At 37.6% G+C, this 26,035-nt stretch overlaps 1 protein-coding gene across 1 annotated transcript in view; it reads left to right on the top strand.

Moving 5' to 3' along the window:
* The window catches only part of LOC139735127 (calcium-activated chloride channel regulator 1-like), a 68,147-nt gene that overhangs the window by 25,181 nt on the left and 16,931 nt on the right, over window positions 1-26,035 (top strand). Inside the window, exons 3-8 of the mRNA XM_071645892.1 lie at window positions 3,485-3,686; window positions 15,353-15,644; window positions 23,270-23,402; window positions 23,912-24,095; window positions 24,956-25,088; window positions 25,546-25,679. Of these exons, the coding sequence (XP_071501993.1) occupies window positions 3,485-3,686; window positions 15,353-15,644; window positions 23,270-23,402; window positions 23,912-24,095; window positions 24,956-25,088; window positions 25,546-25,679 (1,078 nt within the window). The remainder of the gene's footprint in view (window positions 1-3,484; window positions 3,687-15,352; window positions 15,645-23,269; window positions 23,403-23,911; window positions 24,096-24,955; window positions 25,089-25,545; window positions 25,680-26,035) is intronic.

The raw sequence follows: 26,035 nt of genomic DNA, 5'->3' as shown, positions 1-26,035 counted from the left end.
CTGTCACAAATTTCCATCATTTATCCATAAATTACAAATATATTCATCTCCCAAATTCATATGTTATAATGATTATCATAGATTTAAGTCATTTTCACCATGATCATAGAAATCGTTGATGCTATTTCTCCATAGTCATTAAACGACTCTTCGCGTTTTATGACAGCATGTTTTACAGTAGTCGTTGAGATAAGTTGTCGGCCTATTTGCACACATATAGAATGCAAGGTTTCACTTCATATCTATTACTCGATAAGTCATTACTCTATTGAGGCACTTCCATCATGACTGGTGATGTATGTGTCGCTGGACAGAATCTATAGCTTTAAAGAGGATCGCATTTCCATGTTTCGCTATTCGAACAAAGTCACTTTCTTTGTCAGCTGAATTGGACATTGTGAAAAGTGTCTTTTTTCAGGCAAACGTATATCAAAACAATGGAAATTCTGGTTTTCTTGCGCTGACCACTAACGCAAGTTATTTATACAGATATTCGGTTGAATAGATGCAGAAAATCATGGTGGATAAAGATTGATAAGAAAACTATAACAGTGTGCTGATAAAAGAGATAACAGGGGTTTTCACGAAGAGTAAGATTCACCATTCTCACTCCGTAGAAGATGTTAAACACGATACCGCTTTTAAGCGGTATCGTGTTTAACATCTTCTACGGAGTGAGAATGGTGAATCTCCACATGCAAGCGAAGCTTCTATCTGAAATCGTTCGTCACTGCATTCAGAGCAACAATTTTGAAAATTCCAATTCAGATGTCCTCATGCTCACTCGAGGTGCATCCATATTTAAAGAGTATGTTTTACCCATTTACGCCTATACTTCCTAGTCATATTTTACACTCTCAACAAAAATATAAAAAAAATACCGCTGGCGCTCGCTCATTTCCGGGATCCAGGAATTCCGTAAAGAGGGGGCGCGTTTACAAAATTAAAGGAGGGGGTACGCACCCCCCTCCCCCACTTTTTTCTTTTTATTTCTTTTGTTTAAAAATAAATAATAAAGGAGGGGGGGGCGCTGCGCCCGGTTGAGGTCCCCCTCCTGGATCCGCCACTGTAAGAGCCTGTGTGTGTATGTGTGTGTATGTGTGCATGGCATATCATATTTAGCATGCACGAAATGAACCCGCTGTAACAATGAAATTACTTGTAAGTACAACCGGCCTCCTTCTAAATTCGTTGTTGCAATAAGTTATCTTAGTGGACTAAAATCTATAAAAGCACGTCTCTCTCTTTCTCTCTCTCTCTCTCTCTCTCTCTCTCTGTATTTGTGTGTGATGGGTGAAAATATATTTCTTTCATAGTGCTTTGTCGGTTAAGTTTGATGCTCAAATCTTAAATTTGACTAATTTTACTCAAAATGCTTTTCGACCATTCTCCACGTAAGTCCCAATACAGAATGTATACACATTCACTGTAGCAAAAGAATATTGCTATGAATGATACAATTTGATATCAATAAAATGTCGCAGTAAAAAAAAATAAATTAAAAACGAAGAGACAAATACATGTAAAGCGATTTGTTTAGAAAAAACAATAAAACTATCACACCTGAAATAAAAGATCTGATATCTTAGGTAAGCAATGTCTACGACTCTTCCAAATTGATCAAAAAACAGTGGCTTTTAATAAAGTATGTTTCCACGCTGTTTTGCAGTGAGCTACACGCTTTCCAGCTTATTCAGTTTATTTGCGAGAGACCTGGACAGTGTAATTCTTGTCCTAGTGATGGTCGATGACGTTACAATGGGAAACTGACATGTGCGTAAATTTGCATGGACCAAGACAAATAGTTAGAAATAATGAATTGTTTTATACTTGTGCACTCTCCGAATACTCTTTGAATGCAAATAAATTGAGTCTAATGTCGATACAGCTCATACCCCGCCAAAGGGAACCAGAGCGTGACACATTGGCACGGGCTGTTGTGATTCCATGCAGGGCGCGTAAAGTCCTATCCTAAACTCGCCTCTGAGATACCCGTGTGGCTCGCTCTGGTTTGCACTGGCTTTGTCAAAACTTAATAAGCACTCATAGCAAACAGATGGAAAATTATCACATACAGTTTCTTATGTGTTAAATTCCATAATGGGGGTTATTTCATTGATTAAGGTGATGGAATGATAAACTTCCCTTCAATTAACTTCCCTTCATAATGAAAAGTAATTTAGGTTGTCTCTTGAGTCTCAGATTCGTGGTTAGTGCAAAAGTATTAAAGTGAATGTAATTTTCGCGGAAGACATGATGAATAAGCAACAGAGAATGTTGCTATCGTGCTATTCCTCTGTGTTTTTTATTTACTGTTAGTATTCAAGAAAGGACCCCGAGCTAGGTACACTACAAACACGAACATGAAAGACACATTTATTATCATATTCCCATAACTCATCTCCACACAAACACTTAACATTTTTGGACAATGTATCGCCGCACTTTTTTGTCTTCATTTTTTTTTTCTCTCTATCTACACCTAGTGAATGGTGGCTTGAATATTTTTTCAGTTGAGTTGTTAGACCAGTATTTTTGAGGCCATTATCCTCGAAAAGCATTTGCTTATGATTATGGTCTCCTGTACTTCTGTCATATTTAGAGTTGCTCAATTTGTCTTTCGAACGGCAGGTACATGATATTGTCATTATGTTCGCATAATATATACACAATTATGGAATAATATGGTATAAATTGAATTTCTCACTTATATGATTCAACTATTAGATTCAAATGAAATTGTACTCAGTTAGTTGTTCAATTGACTTTGGGTCACATTTTCAATGCTAAAAAGAATCGAAACAAAATCAATCAATCAATCAAAACATAACTTGTAATAATTTCTTTTGTACTTCCGCGTAATCTCCATATCAATGTAGGCCTATATCTCTGCAAGCCCAAAGAATCACATTATAAGAACTGGGACTGATTAATCGAATTCAACAGATTATAATACATTTGGCACCAGCTTTCTAGTAAATCAACAGTTATTCAAAGTTCATATTTATATTGCCTCTTGCGAGGCAGGACTTTGGGATGGGATTCTGGGAATTCCATGTACTTTTTTCCTTTCAGGAGGAACAGAGATCGGTTGTACTGCGCATGGATATAACTAAAGATATGTAAGAAACTAACAATGCATAGTTCCAAGAACAAGACATTCTAAATAGGGTCTAAATGTACAGGGGTATTGAAACCAATGTCTTGGATTGTTCACTGGTGGCGTCCTGCATGGAATGCGCGAATGTACGCATGGAAAGCAAAGATAGTCGAACCATAATACCTTCTGTATCAAGCGTGTTTGGTACAAACAAAGGTCATTAGTAGACAGAATGGTGTTCACCATACCAGTTAGAGCCCAAACCTGACAACCCGGGCTGACAACGCATGAGCTGCGCCATAAAATTATAAGAGGGTGACGACAGCGTGACGCCTTCATTCCGCAGTTCCCTAATCCCCACTGTGTTTGTGAACACTCGTCCAGCTATCCGCTCAGGCCTGTTCTCATCATGGCCTCCAGAGAGTTTCTCACCATCTTCTGCATGCTTGTCTTCACGTCCATCGGCGACGTCGAATCCATAACCTCAAAGACTACGGTCGAACTCGTCGACAGCGGGTACACTAATGTCGCCGTGGCCATTCACGAGTCCCTTGACGAAGATGACTCCTTGATTCAGGCAATAATGGTAAAGTTTGCTAACTTCGGCTTTTCGGGTGATGACGCCATTGTGAAACCTCTTAAATTTCCTTCTCACCAATGATGTTCTCTCTCTCTCTCTCTCTCTCTCTCTCTCTCTTTATTAATCCTAAGTTTTCAGCAATCGGACATCACGCCAAAATTCTTCTCAACTTTTGCAAAGTTTTCAGCAGAAAATTTAAGTTTTTTCCATCTTTGAAGGGGTATGTTTTAGTTACCATTCCTCAATTTTGTATAGCCTGACATGAAATCTTAAAGTTGCTCCGGTTGTTTTTGAGGTTCAGTGTAAAAATGGCAGAGGTAAAAATGGCAGGGGTAAAAATGGCAGAGGTAAAAATGACAGGGGTAAAAATGGCAGAGGTAAAAATGGCAGAGGTAAAAATGGCAGAGGTAAAAATGGCAGAGGTAAAAATGGCAGGGGTAAAAATGGCAGAGGTAAATAATCATGTCAGTGGTAAAAATGTCAAAGTAATAGTTGTCAGTGGTCTAAATGTCAGTGGTCAAAATGCTAGAGATAAAATTGCCATTGATAAAAATTTAGTTGTTTAGGACTAGGTGAAAGTGACAAATTTTTTTTTCTTCATGTTTCTGACACAATTCTCGCAATACGCGCTTTTCGTGCCTTCTGAAATAAAGCACGGGGGAGACCGGGGAGAAATGGGATACGGGGAGAAATATGGGATACTCAAGTTACATGAAAAAATGCTTGGCCAGTCAACAATCCAATTATATATCAGTAAAAAGATGAGCCTCGGTACACTTGAAAATGGACATATTATAACCACTATACAGCTCTACAGGTATAGTCAGTAAAATATCAAACTTACTATAGATCTGGTAGGTCCTATACTATGTTAATAGGCATTTTAATAAGTGTGCAAACTTCTGAAAATAAAATTGCTTGATAACAGACATGCAGGTATGAAAAATAGGCAGGGATCTTTTACTGTTTCTGTTACCACTGGGAGCCATTTAAATCTAAATCTAAATAGGCTCAGGGAGGGATTTGGGTCCGTTGACTGGTCTCCTGTCTACAACGCAGGAAATGTAAACTCATCCTTTGAGGTTTTTATGAAAATTTTGATAGAAACTTGTGATAATCATATACCTTTGTTAAAACGATCTAAATCTAATTATAAAAGAATACCAAGACAGCCTTGGATCACGAAATATCTTCTTAGGTCTATTAATAAGAAAAACAGATTATTTTATAGATACCGTAAATCCCCAAATGTTTCAATTAAATCTCGTTATGTTTGTTATCGAAATACCCTGACCTCTACGTTACGCTTAGCTAAGCAACAGTATTTTTACCGACAGTTCGATAGATGCAAATCTGATATAAAGAGTACGTGGAAGGTGATCAACACAGCTTTAAAATCCAGCACTAAGGCGAATTCTCCAAATCGTATTCTGAAAGAGGGTCGCCTGATAGACAATCCAGAGGAGATGGCAGATGCATTCAATGACTTCTTCGTTAACCTTGGGCCAGATCTTGCCAAGAAAATACCTCGCTCCGGGACACCTTTTCATTCGTTTCTAAGGGATAGGAATGCACACACTTTGTTTTTTGTTCCCATTGTTGAGGAAGAAATTAAAGAAATTGTTCGCAAACTAAATAACAAGAAAAGTACAGGTGATGATGGAATTTCAGTTTTTCTGTTAAAAAACATAATAACTGAAATAATTACTCCCCTTACTTATATCTTTAATCAATCTTTGTCGACTGGAAAGGTCCCTGAAAAGATGAAAATTGCTATAGAGTCGTTCCCATATTCAAAAAGGGTGCTGAATCGGTTAGCGATTATCGTCCAATATCTCTTTTAACTTCAATTTCAAAAATCTTAGCAAAGCTTGTTCACAAACGAACTCTTAGATCCCTTATCAACTGCGATATTCTTTCGAATTTTCAGTTTGGTTTCAGAAAACAGCATAGCACAACCCACGCTTTGTTAGCTTTCATTGATAAAGTAGCACATGCTTTAGACGACGCTTCCCATACTATAGGTGTTTTTCTCGACTTCTCGAAAGCGTTTGATACGATAGACCATGATATTTTGCTTTATAAGTTAAGCTTTCGTGGGACAGCTCAAGATTGGTTTAAAGACTACCTTACTAATAGAAAGCAATATGTTTATGTAAATGGATATGAGTCTCTCTTGAAAACAACTTCTTGTGGTGTCCCTCAGGGTTCCCTACTTGGCCCGTTATTATTTATCCTGTACATAAACGACCTCCAAAATTCGTCCCAGATTCTTTCTTTCATATGCTTTGCTGATGACACAAATTTATTTCTTTCACATCGTAACTCAAACACGCTTATACATATGTTAAACAATGAACTGAAACTTGTTCAGTCCTGGATCCACGCAAATAAGTTGTCACTAAATATTGATAAGACGCATTATATGCTGTTCAGGAATTCTCTGAACTCTGTTTCTGATCATGTTAAGATCAATGGTATCAATTTAAACCAGGTAGATAGTATCAAGTTTCTGGGACTTTACATTGATAGTGATCTATCCTGAAAAACCCATATTAACTATTTAAGTAAAATTTTGTCCAGAAACATTGGAATTTTAAACAAGCTGAAATATAATTTTCCCATACATATATTACAAATTATATATTCAACAATGATTTCCCCTTACCTCAACTATGGAATTCTAGCATGGGGTAATTCGTCCAAATTTTTGCTTGATTCGCTATTCCTTCTTCAAAAACGCGCCATCAGAATTATCAATAACGCCGGATATTTATCTCATACAAATGAATTTTTTTCACAAGAATAAAATTTTGAAATTGATTGATTTGTTTGATTACAATCTAGGTATTTTCATGTATAGATACTCAACGAATGATCTTCCTGATGTTTTTCTTCACATGTTCAAAAGAAACTACTCAGTTCACAATTATTATCCCATCCGCCATGGGACGCTTATCACCTTCGCGATGAAAACAATTATGTATGCGGGACCTAAATACTGGAACGACCTCCCCCCTGAACTCAAAGGTTGTTTATCACTATCATCCTTCAAATGCAAATTAAGACAGTATTTATTGAATAATTACGCTACATCAGCTCATTGAAATTCTGTTTTGTGCTGTTCAGGACTATCCCGTTATACTGTACTCCAGGGTTGTTGTCATGTTAAACCAGACTTTAAGAGCCCAGCTGTTTGCGCCCTTAAATTCTATCACTGTGTTTATGTATATTTTCCTTCTTTAAAGATAGCTGGGACGAGGAAACAGCTGGTATTTCACATTCTCACTGCACTGCAACTGGTTGTTGAATGTCTTTTTTAATGGATTTGCAGGTGCATGTGTTCCCTTCTTAATACACGCAATGTACACATTTCTAATACTGTCTGAACGGTATCATTGTTATTATAACTATATTAAGTCATATTGTATTGCCAGAACGACAATGGTTCATCCGCCTATATACAGCATGTGGCTTTTCCGACCCCTAACCTGCACTAGAGAAGAATTTGCTATATAACTGTATATTTGTACTTTTTTTATTTTGTTTTTCTCTTATGTTCCGGTCATTGTTGTACCCGTGCTCCCCTTCTCAATCTTAAACTCGTTTTTAACCGGGACCTACGCTCAACAAGCTCGCTTTTAAGTAGGTTCCTTCATATTTCTTTAGCATTCATTTACAGATTCCAAAGTTAACAGATCGACCACTATTAGGCCTATGTTTTAAATATTTGTAATATTCTAGGTATGTCATGTATTTCATTTAATTTTGTTATATTTGATGTAATTTTTCATCGAGAAATATGAAAATAAATTGAAATTGAAATTGAAACATTTAATAGGGCAGTGTTACATTTCTCCCCGCGAGATGTAAATCCTACTTTGGTCATGATGGTTATCCAATTTCTCTCTAGGTTGTCTCATTTCTCCCCGCTTGATGTCCCAATCCCCCAAAATTAGGGGTTAAACAAATCATTAATTACACGAAAATGTTTTATATATATATAAAGGGGTATCACTAGATACTCTTAGTGGGGCAGCTTAGGAAACCTATCGTGCATTTTGTGATACAAGCACCAAATTTGGCACAAATGTACATTAACATATTGCAAACATTTTCAGATATTGGGCCACTTGGAATTCTCTCTTTATGTCCGCCATATTGGATTTCAAAATGGTCGCCATTTGAAATCTACAATTGCGAATATCTCTGGGTCTCATGGTGCTATTGACCTGATTCTGATGTGTTCCTGGATTTACGCCCATGCTTTGGGACAACAGCTAAGTTTGAAAGGCATCAAACATTTACATTTTTTTTCGCCGGCGGATTCGTTCAACAATGATTGAAAGAAATCCCATGGCAAACTATCGGTTTTTACTCTCACTGAACAGTCTATTGCTAAAGTTCATCTCCAGTCTTAATAGGCATAAGTTTGTAAAGTGACCACAAAGTGTTCATTAAACTTCGAGATATTTGTTTTTGCGCCATGTGATACTTGAACAATGTAATAAAATATTTTGCAAGAGCTTACTTATGTCTGCCGATACCTCTGCTGTAGTTTGTTTCTTGCGTTTTGTAATTTTACTTCTACATTATGTCGTGATCAGGCCTTGTGAGATAAATAGGCTCCTACGAAACCTGAATGTTTTCGTAGGAAAACCCGTTGACTGTAACGTAAGCCAGATATAAGTAATTTCTAAGTCCAGAATTATTTAGCATGTAACAAACCTAGCGGATTTTATACAATTCTGATATTCACCATGCATTATGATGATGGCATGTAACCATCAGGAGGTAAACTATAATCATCAAGAAGGCGAGAGAACCTCTTTGATATAACAGGCAAACTCCACAACACCATGCTGAAGGGCATAATGCTTATGAATATATCGTAGTGCAAAATGAACTTATTCATGAAACTTTATGATACCACAGTTTCCGGGTTTCACCCCGAGAACAACATGATAACAACATGGTATACAATCCGATAAAGTAACACCAGCTGCCCTAGATTTTAATCCTTCATTGTGTGATGATAATTAAAGATGTTCATTAATAGCATGATTAAAGGAGAAATATCTATATTTCCAATATTCACTTTTCCCCATTTTCTGTGTATCAATAAGAATGATCTGTATTCCCTCCTGCGTTCACATTGCTGAGCAACCATTAAAAACTGTTCACTATCAGAAGTCATAAGACAATTCACTGTGTACCTGCTTCTGATGTATCATCAGAATGTCATGCTGTATCAAACTCAGAATAATGAGAGTGCTCTAATCTTTTTAAAACATAATTCAATAAACATTCTTCAAATCTGCAGTTTGGATTTGATAATTCCATGAATACAGTTTGCTCTGGCTAAGTTATCATTCAAAACCTCTTCATACGTTTATCTCCGACGAAATCGCTCTCATTACTTCTAACATTTTACCTCTGACATTTTTACCTCTGCCATTTTTACCTCTGCCATTTTTACCCCTGCCATTTCTACCTTTGCCAATTTTACCTCTGCCATTTTTACCTCTGCCATTTTTATCTCTGAAATTTTTACCTCTGCCATTTTTACCTCTGCCATTTTTACCTCTGCCATTTTTACCTCTGCCATTTTTACCTCTGCCATTTTTACCTCTGCCATATTTACCCCTGCCATTTGTACCTCTGCCATTTTTACCTCTGCCATTTTTACCCCTGCCATTTTTACCTCTGCCATTTTTACCTGGCACCGTTTTGGTTACAGCATCTGCTTTTGTCGGTTAAATAGCAACTGTGCTTTCCGCTGGCTTGACCTTGCAGCAAAGGACGGTTCTTTTTTCTTTAACGTAGTCCAGAGGAGGATAACATTTATGTTTGTAGTTTGTACGTGACTGTAATTGCTTTACATTGACTAATTTCCGGGAAGCATGCTTTGTGCATTGGACCCTGAACATTGAAGATCATGCGTCATTTTATTGGGTTGCCCTCATATGCTTTGTCGAAACCCCCAGGGGAAAATGTATTATTGTCTAAAGACCTATTTCAATTGAGACGGAATCTGGTGGTACCATGGAATTGTAGTTGTTTATAATTCCCAGCTTCGTGTTAGCGGCTTTGTGCACATCGTCAGAGTTTAGCAATTCTTTGAAAAAAAAATGGTCTCCCGCACAGGAATGAACTTGGGTCGGACTCTTGAACATTGGCAACTCCTTAAAAAGGATAGTTTGGTACTGGTGGAGATGAGGATTGGGCTTTTATTCTTTTTGCGAGATACCAAGAAACCACCTTTGAAATAGTATACAGACCATACCATTTTAAGAGGAATTTAAAGTTTTTATGAAAATCGGTTTTGGAATGACTGAGACATCCAAAAACAAAGTAAAACAAAGCGACCGTAATAAAAGGTGGGTCCCACCTTTTATTACGATCGCTTTGTTTTAGATATCTCAGCCATTTCAAAACCAGTTTTCATCAAATAGATGTCGAATACCTCTTAGAATTACGTGCACTTTGATATTTCATAAGAATTTTTTTTTATTATTATTATCTCCCCCCAAAAAAACAAAAAAAAAATGTTAGAAAAGAGAAGTGAGGCCTCAACCAAAACTATACAATACTTTATTCTATACAATACTTTAAAGTCACTGTGACAAGCGACAAAACTAATCAAAATTATATGAAGATGGGTGTCGTTGGAAAGGGAAAGGACTCCTTAAACAGGTTATCAATAATCATCCATTAGAAACTCTTAATGCCATGAGGAAATCGCGAGTCAAAGCTAACTGATTTCAATTCAATTCAAAGGTTTTATTTTCACTTCTTTCAACAGAATGTACAAAAAATATAGATTCGACATGCGTTTGAAGGAATGATACATAGATAGCAAAGAATAACATTTGTCAATAATCATTACAAAATTAGGCATTTTTCATACAGACATATTTATACATTCTGCGAAAAAAAGTGGAGGTACCCACTCAAAAGACTATGCTTGTACAACGTGGGCACCTCACAGGAAGAAAAAAAAGGGTGAAAACTTAACTAGAAGTGTGCGGGATGAAAAAAGAAGTGAAAGGGGGAAAGGGAAGAAGCAGAAATACAAGTAAAGACACGAGACAACTAAGAACAAAAAGCCTAGATCAATTGGTACATTCAAGATAAAACCAACAGAGACTATTAGCCATATTAGAAGTGTAGAGCGTTGAAAGCGACGAGAAAGTGATATATACAATTGTATGGAATTGCTGATAGCAGAACACATTATCTGTTCTGTGAAGGCACGTAAGTTTGCAATAGGAAAAACAGGGGATGCGATGCGGAATTCCGCGAAAGACGCGACCTAACAAGCCTATGAAAAATCAATAGCATCCTGGTGCTTACAAAACCTACGTACTGAAAAAGATAAACAAACAAAATTAATTTCTTTCTGTTACATTATAAGACTTAAGAAGGAATGATTTCAATCTTTTTTTAAATGAAAACAAAGAAGGAGCATTTTTTATGTCTGGACTAAGGGAGTTCCAGAATCTTGGGCCTGTATATATAAATGTCTGCTGAGCTAACACAGTTCTAAGCAGGGGCAAATGAAATTCATTAGACTGTCTTGTTGGGTAACTATGGTATGTCAGGTTACGAGGAAACATAAAATCAAATATAAGCGGAAGACAGTTATTATTATAACTATACATAAATTGTCCTAAATGAAATAAAAACAAATCCTTAATTTTCAGAATCTTATTTTCAGAAAACAAAGAAGCTGTATGAGAGCAAGGAGCGGCATTACAAATGATTCGAAGTGCCTTCTTTTGTAACAATAAAACTCTATAATCTAATAATGTTTGATGCGTGTTTCCCCATGCCAAGATTCCGTAATTTAAATAAGGTAATATCAAAGACGAATACAGTATGAATAATGAATGTTGGGGATGAAACAATTTGAACCTGTTAATGACGCCTATATTGCGTGAAATAATTTTACAAACATAATCTATATGAAATTTCCAAGAAAGTTTATTATCTACTGTGATTCCAAGAAATTTTGTATATGAAACACTTTCTAAAACAGTATCATCAGAATGAATATCCATATTCAAATTATCTAAAGTGTTGCTAAAAAAACATATACTTGGTTTTATTGATATTCAGGGACAGCTTATTAGCTCGTATCCAATCTCGTAAATTTTGTAACTCCGCATTTACTGTGTGCACAAGATTATTTGGATCTTCATGTGAATAAAACACATTTGAGTCATCGGCGAAAAGTATGAATGATAACACTTGGGAGAAAGCACATAAATCATTAATATAAACGATAAACAACAACGGCCCCACTTATACCTTGTGGCACGCCACACATTAGTTCTCTCATATCAGAGTTATAATTGTTTATTGAAACATATTGTTTACGATCAGTTAGATAACTCCTGAACCACTCCAAGGCTTTCCCACGTATACCATAGTGGGACAACTTATAAAGCAATATATTATGATTAATAGGGTCGAAGGCCTTGGAGAAGTCCAGGAAGATACCGATCAAATGAGAGTGATTATCTAAAGCATGTGCTACTTTATCAATAAAATTCAAAAATGCATGAGAGGTGCTATGCTTTTCTCGAAAACCAAACTGGGAGTTTGTTAGAACACAATGCGTCTTCAAAAAATTAATTGTTCTTTTATATATAATTTTCTCTAAGATTTTCGATATACAAGATAATAAAGAAATAGGTCTATAATTACTAATATCCAAGTTGTCACCATTCTTAAATATAGGAATAACTTTTGCTATTTTCATTTGTTCCGGAAACTGACCGTTTGACATTGACAAATTGAAAATATACACCAAAGGAATCACAATAGAATATATTGTTCCTTTTAAAATCATATTGCTTATATCATCATAACCTGCACTTTTTTTATTTTTCAAACCAGAAACAATATCGATAACCTCATACCTAGTGGTAGGAGTAAAAAATATAGAATGTGTATTATACTGATTCAAAAAATCAGTAAAATGTTTATCAGTATTGGGAATTTCTTGAGCAATATCTTCTCCAATAGTTGTAAAATATTTATTGAAAATATTTACAATATCTTGAGAATTATCAATAATCTTGTCATCAAATCGAATTTTTGATATACCAGAGATTTCTGTAGATGTATTCATAGCTTGTTTTGATACATTCCACGTACTTTTTATATCATATCTATATCTCTGCAATTGCTTATGATAATATTTTTTCTTTTCTATACGTAATATTTTTGTAAGGGTGTTTTTATATGAAGTGTATTTCAAACGTGCTTGCTCAGTTCTTTTCATCTTAAATGAATAAAACAATTTATTTTTTCTATTAATAGATCGCAAAATGGACTTTGTAATCCAGGGAAGCCTTGGTGTTGTTTTATAATTCCCCCGTTTGTATTTTCTTTTGGGAATACATATATCCAAATGATTATTCAAAACATCAAAAAAATTAGTTAAAGACAAATTAATGTCATCTGTATCAAACACACATTCCCAATTAGCATTATCTAAAGAAGCACAAAAAGAAAACACGTTTTCTTGAGTTACTCTACGCCTTTCCTGACGATGAAATGAATTAACATTAATATGATTATACTTAAAATTCGTCATAACAGGAAAATGATCAGTCATATCAGACAAAATTATAGAAGAATCTGGGAGAGTTAAAACATTACAAAAAATATCATCAATCAAAGTAGCCGAATGACTAGAAACACGAGTTGGTTTGGAAATAAGAGGTAAAAAAGAAGAGAATAAGAATGTATCAAGGAATTCACCCGGTCTATTGTCTGTTGTATGTTTTAATAAATCAATATTAAAATCACCGAGTATAAAGGACTCTGAGTTAGCAAATAAAGGATCTGTGAGCAACTCGGTGAGATATAATAAAAAATCTTTGTTATTAGAATTTGGGGGTCTATAAATGATACCTATCACAATATTTTTACTATACTAGGAACATCAATTTGAACAAAAAGGGACTCCACAATGTCATTCATTTTGCTCAACTTTTCACAAACAATACATTCAAAACTGCTTAAAACATATAAGGCAACCCCACCACCAGAACGATCGGGTCTGTTATAGCGAGAAAGATCGTTTGGGGCATGAAGATAACCACGTTTCAGTTAGTCCTATCACTGTAAATAAAGGGTTATTTGGGTTATCCAACAATAACTGTAATTCATCAAAATGCTTACTTAAACTTCTTACATTCAAATGTATCAACGAAAATATGTCTTTACATAAACCCTTACGAATTTGTTTAAATGGATTCATAGTAACATAAGTACATAATGGGGCTTGGGTTAAATCATCAAAATCATACTGCATTTCTTCAGCTGTTGAGTTCATATTATCGGCAACTAACTTATCATAAAAAGATGTATGCGAATTAGAAACTACATCATCTAGGAAATCAAATTCTGGTGTAGTAGGTCTAAATAGATCGAAAAACTCATCATCCAATACGGAATGAAAAGGCGCATTTATCCCCTCAGCCATTTTGAATGAGAAATTCTCTGACAATTGAGCGCGCAAATGATGCTAACAGGAATAAACCAGCATAGGCATAACAGCAAAGTCGACGCGGCAGATACCGCACCGGATTCTGCGCGAAGTGAAATGGTAGGCTATGTGAACGCAGCCTAAGGAGGCCACGTCGCTCATGAGTAGGTCTATCTTTGAGTTGATTTGGCGATTGTTAGCTTCATTTGCTTGTTTTAGATCAGAAATCATTTCAGCAATGTCTCCAATCCATAGTAGCAGTGGTGTCAGCTTGGTCCGAAAGTTCACGGTCTCCCACAGGATGGGAGGGGCTCCCCGCAGTGCTTGACGTAGCGTCGTCATGTTCCTGATCCGAGTCTGCGGCACAACTTTCATTTGCTGTTTTCTGGTTTCTTGTAGATTTATTTCTGGTTGACATTCTGGTAGATTTCACTGCTGGAACTTTGGGTCTCACTACTGGGTTAGACATCCTTTCTTTGGTTGGGATGGGGTTAAAGTGAGCTCACTTTCAGCTGAGTGTTTAGTTGAGATGAGTTATTGGGAGCGGGAGCTCAAGAGGACACGTCCTATCAGTTCCACGTCATTCGGTTGAAAGTGATGATATATCATACTTTATACTTTACGTCCTATAGTGCATCCGTCTTTGGCAACCTAAAATTAGTGACGCCAGAGCCCCAAATCATAATTATCCCTTATTCAGTGCGCAGGTGAACTGCTAATCAGTCTTATACACCATACATAAAAATAAGTAAAACAAAACAAATCTGCACTGTTTTTGTCTATAATTATACAGCTCTCTCTCTCTCTCTGATTGTGAACGATCAAAATGTCTGATTCTAACAATGGTAGACATTTAAACTATATAGAGATTGATGTCAAGAATTCTGCGGTGAGAACCGTGACGACAACGGTCGTGGAAGAGTCATAGTGGCGTGTGTCTGTGTGGGTGTCGGGGGGGGGGGGGGTGGGAGAGAGGAAGAGGGACAGTTAGCAATACCCCACCCCACCCCCGAATTTTACAAACTTTTTATTTTGAACTGTGAAATATGATTTTCAAAAAATTTGATCAATGATTCAGAAAAGTAATTGTCGATGTGAAATGTATTCAGACAAGTGTTTATCATTATTTTCATGGATATCACTTGATGGCTGTGCTCTCCTCATACAGAATATGTTCGTCGACGGGTCAGAATACCTGTACAGGGCAACGCGTAACGGTGTGTACTACCGCAACGTCACTATCCTCATCCCGTCTCATTGGGCGAGAAAGCCGTGGTACCGACCTCCAGACCGCTTGACCTACGACAAGGCAGATGTTCGAATCTCGGAGATAGCGCCAGTATGGGGCCCCGAACCTTACACCCTGCAAGTTGAGGGTTGTGGTCGACCAGGCACCTTTATTCACTTTTGGCACCGTTTCCTAACTGATGAGAATGTCGAGAAGACGTTCGGGAATCTGGGTGAGACAAATCAGTCGAATACCACTTTCTCGCCATATATACCCACATTCCTACAGAACAAATGGGAAATGGGGTCTACTCTCGTTGCTACAGCAACGACTGTAGTTAAAACATGGCTCTTTGCTGTTACATCTTCCCTAAAGATATTGGTCTGGTATTGAACATTGACGTTGCCAGGGGGGGGGGGGGCTTGCAGAACTTGGCAAACCAAATGATGTTGCCCTGGACTTGAATAGCGACTTGGACATTAACCTTTGAGGCCATGACAGCCCCTTTGTATTGCATCATACGACAGATTAAGAAGATTCTTATAATTATATGAAAAAGGAGCACTGAGAAATAAAACAGTCAATAAAGCAATGATTCACATATTGGTCGCCAAAGCAATTAATCCTGCGAGTACTATACTATTTCTTTTCACTCTGCAAATCTTTTGCTCATATACACAGAAAAGAAAAATATTTCCCGAAAAATGATAACGAATGAAACATTTCATCGATGAGAATATTAGCAACGTAGCACGTAACAGTACACTAAAAAGTATCTATTTCTTCCTGACAAAACATAAAGTTTGTTTGTTTCAAATTTGATGTGCTGATGCAGTCACGATGCAGCGGGGGCGGGTGTCACTGTTCTGGTCTCAGAGTACAGCGTTGTTGCTGTTATTCTCATTTCACGTTTACTGCAAAAATCTTCATATAGAACAAAACAAAATATACCCCCCCCCCCCGACAATAATGTGGAAAATGATAAACCTAATCGAATTTCAAGAGGACAGGCTGCTAAAAGACATTTGGCAGGAACTCGAAAAAAAATGGGGGAAAAAAACGTCTATCTCTGTGTTATCTGGCAGCTCACTGCTGGTTGTGCATATTAACATTGTTATTATTCAACCTATTGTCCTGCATTCATTTCAAAAGGTAGCAACATTTCTAGATATTGATACGCAAAACAGGTAAGTAACCCAGGCCAAAGTGCGATGCGTTTTGAATGAGTTAGCAGAGCTCTATAAAGAGCTACATAGCGTGGAATTAACATTGTGGATCACGCGTTATGCAACTACAAGCAGAACGACACGTACCTTAGCCTAAAAAAAAAGCGCAGACTTCATATTTGACGCTTTGTTCCTGGCAAGACAAAGCAGGAACGTTGTTTTTGAATATTGAATAGTGTTCACTGAGCCTGGACACTGGAATGATCAGCCATCAACATTTACTCGTTGTTCATCATTATAGGGTCCTCCTCACAACCAATAATAATCTTCAAAGGAATATCTCTTGAAGAACCAAACAACACGACGTATTCCGTATCTGGCTTCTTCTCCTTCTTTTTTTCTCATGGAGAAGGACGAGTTTTCTTCGGGATCCTGATTTTATGTATAATGAAAAGTTTACACGATGTTCCCGGCGGCCACGGCAATCACGTTTCAGGCCACAGTGAATAAAACGGGGTGAACGTGAGACAAACGTGGGAGAAAGTAATGATTGCTATTGCTTGAGAGGACTTCTTTTTTTTCTGTGGGTGTAAACGTTTTCCAACGCTAGCCGGTGTCTATACGTCGTAACCGTAGAAAACCTTGACATAACGTGAAAAACATGTCAGACCCTGATCAGAATGTGTCCGGGGAATGTGTCAAAAGTGTGGAAACCGATCAGAACGTGACGGGCCAGAGTGAAACTTACTGGCATCCATGGTGAACCGTAGACCAAACCTTGGTGCACCTTTGACCCTCCGGAATTTCGTAGCTCCTTTCCCTCACAGCCCGTCACTCATATCGCCACAGACTGCAAGGAAAGTTTTGTTATTATAGATCCTGCTATGATAACAACACCTAATAAAACTTGTATAAGGAGAAAAAGTGGCAAAAATCCCACACGGTGCGTTATGCTACGTGTACCATGTTCCCGGCGGCCTCGGCAATCACGTTCCAAGCCACTGAAGACAAAGCGGGATGGATGTGAGACAAGGAGGTGGGGGGGGGGGGGGGGGTAGCAAGGGATGGGCAAACGTGACAAACCGTGAAGATATTGTGGGTGCCGCGTCAGATCTTTAAACTGTTAAAAAAAAAAATGTCATGGCAGTCCCGGTGCTGATGACAAACATAACAACCGTAGTAAAACGTGATGAACGCAACAAAACGTGGCATGCAGCCCGTATTAGGCCGTTGAAAAAAATCGGAGACGGTTTTTAGTTTGACGCGAAATGACGCGAAATATTTGTAGTCTATAGCCTGACCAGAAGAACGGTGAACGGTGCCTGACAGCTATACATGTTTCCTGGAGCCAGGACTGGAACTAACAAGACTAGAGTATGGAAGAGAAAAAAAAAAACCGTGAGACTATCCCACCTAACTACGGCGCGCTACGTTTTTGGTCAAACGGCGCTGCCGTGGCGGCGGGAACATGGTGCAAACATCAGTTTCAAAATTCAACTCGTTTCAAATCTCTCATATGCGAGAGTTAGTATCGTAGCTTATAGGCCACTAAGGCCAGACCAAGTCCACCGAGTAGGTTATTATTATGTACAGTGCGTCCCAGAAAAATATAAGAAAGAGCACATTAAAGATAAACTTTGACTTATGCTGTTTCAAATGATATATTATAGGTTTTCCCGGCCAGTTTCGCACTGTTGTCAGTCCATTTGATAAAAGGTTCATTCAATTTAGCGAAAATCCTCGTCACTACACATTCTGTCATTCAAAATTGCAACTTGTTCGTTCAATTTAGCATTTCGATCAATGAAATTCGCACATGTGCCTCTCGAATTCGTAAAACGGGCATTCAAATTGGCACGTGCTTTTCAGTCATTCAAATTCGCCAGCACTGGCGGAAAATGGTATTTCAGTCATCTAATTTCGCGTATGGGCAGTCAAATTCCAAACATGTTCATTCAAATTGGCGTAATGTTATTTCTATTTTGAAAAGGTGAGAACGTATTTAAATGTAATTTTGGTTTCATCCACACACTGTTAAGTATATAGTAAAGGTATCTTATCTTTGACCCTAAATAACTCAAGTTTGTTGTTCTGTAATGCCCCTCTTCTTTCACAGAGGTTATCAGAATTATACATGCACCAGTACCATAGATTCACTGCACTTTCTTATGTCCAGTCATGGACACAAATTAGATACAGGCGTATCTCTCAAGAAGACAGGGAAAGAATCATAGAAGCATTTAAGGGTAATAACCTTGACAAATTGATTGCTAGAGCTGATCCAAGAACTTTATTCTTAATGATGATTAACACAATATAGCACTCACCAAATGGAAATAATGAAACATGCAGATGAAAGAAATAATCACGCTGTAAATTGAAACCTCCTCCCAATTAATGTCAAAACAAACTTAAGAATAATATATCTGTGAATGAAATAATGTTATCGAACATTATAAACACTAACACATATTTTGAAAGTAGTGGTGCAAAGATGATATCAGAATAAAGAATGAATACGAAAATATGAAATGTTATGATTCTTGCAAACAATACCTATGATGAATGAAAATGAAAAAAAAAAAGGAATAAGAGCATAAACGTGTCTGCTAAATTGACTGCAGTAAATGCGAAATTGGATGCCCAAGAATGAATTCGAATGAACGAGCACAGCGTGTACGTGATCACGTGACTATATCATGCTAAATTGAATGAACGATTTGCGAAATGGTGCTTGTCTTACGAATTTGAACTGAAAAAGTGCTGATTCGAATGATGTTAAAGGTAATTTGAATGCTCGAAAATGAATTTGAATGAAAAGATTATGAAATTGAAATACCGAACATGCCATCTAGGCTAAATTGTGCTAAATTGAATGCAGCAATTAGGAATTGGACTGAAAAAAGTGCGAAATTGGCTGTGAAAACCTATATTAAGCAAATGTATTTATTCATCAATCTCTGGGAAGTATGATTTTGAAAATTTAATGTCTAGAACCATTTGCTCCATTTGTTGGCTTTGAAACTGAGCACTGCAGGAAACGAAAGAGATTGACACAACTTATTCTTAGAAGATAAAGAAACCTAAATTAACACCTCATTGTACCAAATCACTGGGGGGTTTATGATTAAAAACGAATGTTCAAAATAAATTTTGACATACACATTTTTTTTTCAAATGATACACAAATGAGACCCATTCATTGATGGTAAGTCGTGCAGTCGCTGACATGCAGAGGCGATGTGGACTTTGCAAGGACAGGCAGGTGGTCATGTTTAATATGTTGGGGCATAGCTCATAATCCAACATAATAAATCTCTTCATAACGCTTTGAAGAATAAATTAGCTAATTTAAAGTGTCTATCTCTTTATTTTTTTTTAAGTGCTCAGAGTCTATCAAAATTCCCTAAAAGCCTTTGTTTTAGGGTTCTTTTGTTGTTTGTCTAAATTATTCAACTCATTTTCCTAGTATGTGCGGAGGTCAGAAAAAGAATGTATCAATCTTTTTTACATTAAATTTTCAAAGGCATGGCACTCAGAGATGCATGAATAAATAAATTTGCTCAATGCGTCATTACTTTTGAAAGAGCATGAGTCAAAGTTTATTTTGAACATGATTTTTCAGTCATACGCCCCATTGTTTCTGCACGGTAAGCCTTTGTTATATGATTCTGATGCTGTTGTTGTTGTGTGTGTGTTTTTTAACGCACTGGAAATGTAATTGCTGAATATATAGGTTCTTTTATTCCCCACCGAATTTTTTCTGGATCTTTGTGCGGCCATTATGCCAAGTGAGGCTGAGCCGGCTCACCGGGACAAGCCGAGACCATTGTCTTCCAGTATGTGAAGGCCTCTTTCCGACTATACTTCTCCGGAAACTATTTGTTTCTGCATCATGCATAAGTAATCAGCGCATAGCTGCCTGAAGTCACATCAAGCTGTGCTACAAGCCGTCAACAATGGGTTGACATAACAAAACACGTTCATACAAATTAACCCTTTGTTGCTGCCCATTTTTAAGCTACCACTCTCTAAGTGACCCATGCAGCCAGAACTTCCGAACCCCGTTCTGTTAAACAAAAATAATTTCCATAATCAAACCCAACCTTGGATTCAATTAGGACACAATCGTTTCTCCCATATGTTTTCAGACGCCAAGTCAAAGTCATATGCCTACACTGCAAAAAGTCCGGTGTTAAATAGTGAACACCGAGCTGGTATTAAATTTTCGGTGCTCATTTATGGTGTTAAATTAACACCTCCGGGTGTCATTTCCAAGTTTTAAACTGTTTTTTGAAGAGTTTCTTAGTAACTGCACTTCTTGTTGATTTTTAATTTAAACAAGACGATCAAGAATTTTACATTAAAATACTAGATTTTTGAAGAAATGTGAAAATAGATTTACACCAAAGTAAGACCAGCTGGTGTGGTCTCTTATTGAAGCTGGACGGGTGTTAAACCATTGATATTAACACCAACAAATATCAAATCAACTCCATGTGGTGTCATTTTTGAATTAACACCAGTAAAGTGTCAAAATAACACCAGGTACAGTGTCAAATTAACACTACGAAGTGTCAGGTGAACACTTTTCAACACCGTCACAGTGCATTTTTAACACCTGTGGGTGTGGTCCTCTATTGAAGTTTGATCGATGTTAGATTTAACACCCGTGGTGTTAAATCTAACACCGATGTTTTTATAGTGTAACATATCACCGTCTGACCATCTGAACGTAAACCACATTAACAATTGGGGAACCTGTGTCTTTGTTTCCACTGAACAGGAACAGACAAACTGATCAAGAAACTGTAGATTGTATATAAACACTTCTTCTTTAGCTATGAAGAGTAACACTTGCCTTCGTAGGTTACTTTCATAACACTATTCTTACCCACTCTAACACCTGGGGCTGTTTTTCACGTCTGAAGAATTCTTCCATGTATATATTGGGGGGAAAATGCTTGTGATCCCGATATTGTATTTGTCCAGGAAATTAATAGGCTTTCCTTTGAGCAAGACTGATAATTGAACGTGCGATATTTTTACAACTAGCATAATTAACTACATCTCGAGCAGAGTGTAAAAAGTCATACAGTGCCACCTGGAATACAATGTGTCTTCGTCTGGATTATTTTCGTCGCTGCACAATTTTGATCTATTGGCAAGTACTTCGGCGAAGATCTTACAGTCAATATTTGGGAGAGAGGCGGGTTGCGAGATAGGAACATTGGCCAAGTTTATTATGAATTTACAGTGCAAATATATCAATCATGTGGGGTTATCCCCTTCAACAGTGAAAAAGTGAAGTATCGTGCTATCATCGTTTCGTTAAGATACATAATACATATATATATATATTTTTCTCTTTCCCCGGACGGACTCTTCTCAATTCTATTGAATTATCGATTAAACTCTACCATTGTATTATTGTATCACCGTGACATTCCTGGGCATCGTCATTGTGTGCATATCAATTCATGCGAACACTGTATTTTTTTTTTTTTTTTTGCTGCATAATCAAATGGAATATAATCTAACAAAGCAAACAATCCAGTACCGCAAACAGGGGAGGTATGATAGTTTGGATATGGAACCTAAAAGGTGGATGTGCATGTTTATGAGATGGGTAACATGGGTCTGTGAACGTTGCGATGAAGTAAACGTTTACGAGGGAGAAAATCCTATAATGGAAACAATATTTTTTCCTGTCTTTTTGGTGGGCTCTAGACTGAGTCTGAGGTAGCAATTCATGGATACGGAGAAAAGAGGTAGACCACAAACCACGTAAGTTCACATACCAACATTACAATGTCATGTCGTTTTATCCGGAATAACTAACTAATGTTTGTCGAAGCGACCAAATAACAAGTAGAACTCAAAGGCGCTTTTTATGTCAACCTCTTGGAGTCACAATAAAGGCGGTGTGCTTTGTAATTTCACAAAGACTGGTCCGACGTCTTCTCATTTTTGATGCCAAACGAAAAGAGAGAAATCAGCAAATAATGAGTATAATCAGTACTAATAGTAATATCTTATCAACTATCGGCACAGTATGTAAAATGTTCAGTTTCAGCTTCATGAGACGACTGGAGAAAGTATATCACAATAACTTTACTATGTGCGAGGTACGTTTCCATCTCAACCAGACTTGTGAGAACCAAGTTACTACTATCAACGTTGATTATCTCCCCTATACAGTGTATCCATTCTAATACTTTTTATTACACACGGTCTCTGAAAACGATATTCCTATGACTACATAATCCGAAACATATAGGCCCGAATTCACGAAGGTGGTACAATCTCTGTCCATGGTTTAAACCATGGACAAAAGCCGGGGTTTGTATGGGGTGCCAAGTGTCGCATGGCTTTTTTCGTTACGAAATCAGTCATTTCGTGGACGAAATGTTAACATTTCGTAATGAAATGACTGATTTCGTAACGAAATAGGCCATGTGACACTTGGCGCCCCATACAAAACTACGGTCTTTAACCATGGACAAAGATTGTACCACCTTCGTGAATTCGGGTCATATAGTACAAAAACTATTACTGCTCCGTCTCTTTACTTTATGGATCATGTGCAAAGCTAATGTCAAGCATTGCACCACTCGAGTCGCTTTAAACTACCTATCTTTCCGTAGCTTTTAGCAGTAAAAGCTCCCACGTTCGATTTGTGTGGTTCCAGGTCGAGTGCTAGTCCATGAATGGGGACACCTCCGTTGGGGGCTCTTTAATGAATATCCAGACCCGATTGGTGATCCAGATCACTTCGCCTATTTTTACCAATCACCGAGCGACAACAAGTGGAAACAAACGTCGTAAGTTCATACTCGAGCTGATGAAATGAGGCAGTTAAAGCACAACCTTCTTCATGCCATCTTGTTGTTGTTGTTGTTGTTGTTGTCAGCCTGCTAATTCCGGAAATGTTCACCCTTTCTTTCTTTCTTTTCTTTCTTTTTTCCCCCCTTTTTTTACTTGTCAGCCGATTTTGGAATATAATTAACTGTCTTCCAAAATGTCTGTCCTCCTTCCCATCCTCAAAATTAATCGACGTCCCTAATCCAATAAACTGGGCCCCATCACTTTTACAAACGTAGCGCCGGCCCTGCATACAATACGAAAACGTCTACTTCTCCCACTATATGCTGAACTCGGGCTATACTTCATGTAGGTGCCAATATTAGTGTTTTATATCGCATTAAACACTATTGCAATCACAGTCGCCACCTTGTCACTATCAGCATTGTCGTCATTACTACAAGCAGGATTATCATAAACAAACTTTGCTAGTTATCATCACTGTGAATTTGTTTCTTCACCGTCCAAGATGCTCCTCTGGATATAACGTGAAGCCAGTAATACGCGATACAGATGGGATCAGTGACGTCCCACAGTATCGCCAATGTGTCGGGAATGAGGATGGCGGGTATGAGGCCGAGTGCGTTGCGGCCGTATCGTCTGCGGGGGAAGCCACTGGTTCCATCATGTTCGGACAGTTGGCGTTGAAGGAGGTAAGCCTACTCTTAGAGCTTTTGGGAACATCATTATTATAATTAACGTTATTATCATAAATAGAATACTATCGAGATGCACGTGAACATAAGTATTATAACTATTGGTTGTTATCATTATTATTGTTATTGTCCACGTTGTCATTTTTTTTATTCCTTCGTATAGTATTCTAGCTGTGAAATAATTGCCATTTGCCACTACCATCCATTATCGTTCATTCAGATATTGATGAAATGATAGATGGTAAAGATCCACAATGAACTATTTCAATAAAACGTTACAAACGCTTGATAACAAATAAACAAATATAACAGAGCAAAACTTTTGGTAAATAACCTTTACACAATATACTTATGTGATACCACATGCAAGCTAAAGCTGAAAAGATTTTATCTATAAGCAGAGTCTCGAACATTCAATTCTAAGATGCAGTCTTAACGTCTAAGAGCTGCACGCAAAGGGCATCTTCTTTCAGTACTCTAAAAAAAATCGAGTGAAAATATTCACTCTTAAAAGAGTGACTACAAAAAAGAGTGGATTTAGAGTGAAATTGGAGTGAATTTTGAGTGAAAATGTTCATTTTCACTCGTTTTAGAGTGACCTCAGGGATCACTCCAAAATCTTAGAGTGATCCTTGAGGTCACTCCAAAATGAGTGATATTGAACATTTTCACTCAAAATTCACTCCAATTTCACTCTAAATCCACTCTTGTTTGTATTCACCCTTTTAAGAGTGAATATTTTCACTCGATTTTTCAGAGAGTAGGTCGACTGTTGAAAAGTAGCTCATTCAACGTCTGCTGTAACCAGCACTTTGTACAATGCTGAGCGGTCTTTCCCTTTATGCATGTTGTTTCAGATTGCTGACTTCTGCGACGACGACCCGAGTGTTCCTGGTAACCTGCACAACCGAGAAGCGGACAACGAACACAATCGCCTCTGTGCAGCCAGAAGTGCGTGGGAAGTGATGCGACAGCATGTCGACTTCAATGGTAATCAATTCACTTTGTGTCATCGTTTTACCATTGAAGGTAGGTGTTATTCTCCTGAACGAGCAGCAAGTAAAAGAGCTAATGTATCTTTAAACTGTTAAAGTTTGGCAGTTTTCCAAACCTGCGTAGCATGACTGATGACGAAACGGACTTGCACTAATTAATCCGTACTTCACATGAAGTTCACAATTACAATGCGAAAAAAAACCCTGCTTATTCTCTTACTATGAAGGCCTAGATATACTTCCATACTTCTGCTATCTATGTTACGACTAACCATTTCTAATACTAAAATATAAAATAAGAGTGTAATGCTGTCGAACATTGTGTGTGTGTGTGTGTGTGTGTGTGCGTGTGTTTGCGTGTGTGCGTGATGGACTTTTTTTTTCCAACGTGAATGGCAATGAATATGTAATTATGATTCCCGAAATGTATGATATTCTGTTTCCCCTTTCAGCCAGGAACTCCTCCTCGGTGCCACTTGGCCGGGAGAAAATCAGGCCGACATTCAGCTTCGTTCAACGAGACACGCCGACAGCGTCTGATGGTTGCCGAATAGTCCTCGTGCTGGACAAATCTGGTAGTATGAGTGTAAGTTTGGTCGCCTGTCCCTATTCCTACATTTTCTTTGCGCATTATGTCTGTACCCTGCAGACAGACCTGTAGGCCTACTTACGGATTTCACTCTTACGGTTTGAATAACATTTTTCTTCTGGAAAGTGATGGAAAATCAGCATGTATAAGACTTGGAGGCGAGGGAATGTCGAGAGAAGGGCCGGTGTAAATAGAAAGGACATAAGGTAAGGTAGTAAGAGATGGATACAATGATATCTCACAAGGGGAAAGAATGAATGGCATAGAACCAAGAGGAGATGGGTAAGACACTGGTGATCGTTTTGAAGAACTTATAGAAGTAAAGGTTTGCAGCTTGTCTTGAAGATTTGAAA

The sequence above is a fragment of the Diadema antillarum genome, unplaced genomic scaffold (assembly GCF_040938485.1).
Source record: "Diadema antillarum isolate AM-2024a unplaced genomic scaffold, OU_Dant_1.0 seq00000564_RagTag, whole genome shotgun sequence".
NCBI lineage: Eukaryota > Metazoa > Echinodermata > Echinoidea > Diadematoida > Diadematidae > Diadema > Diadema antillarum.
This window is presented reverse-complemented; position numbering and strand designations above follow the sequence as displayed.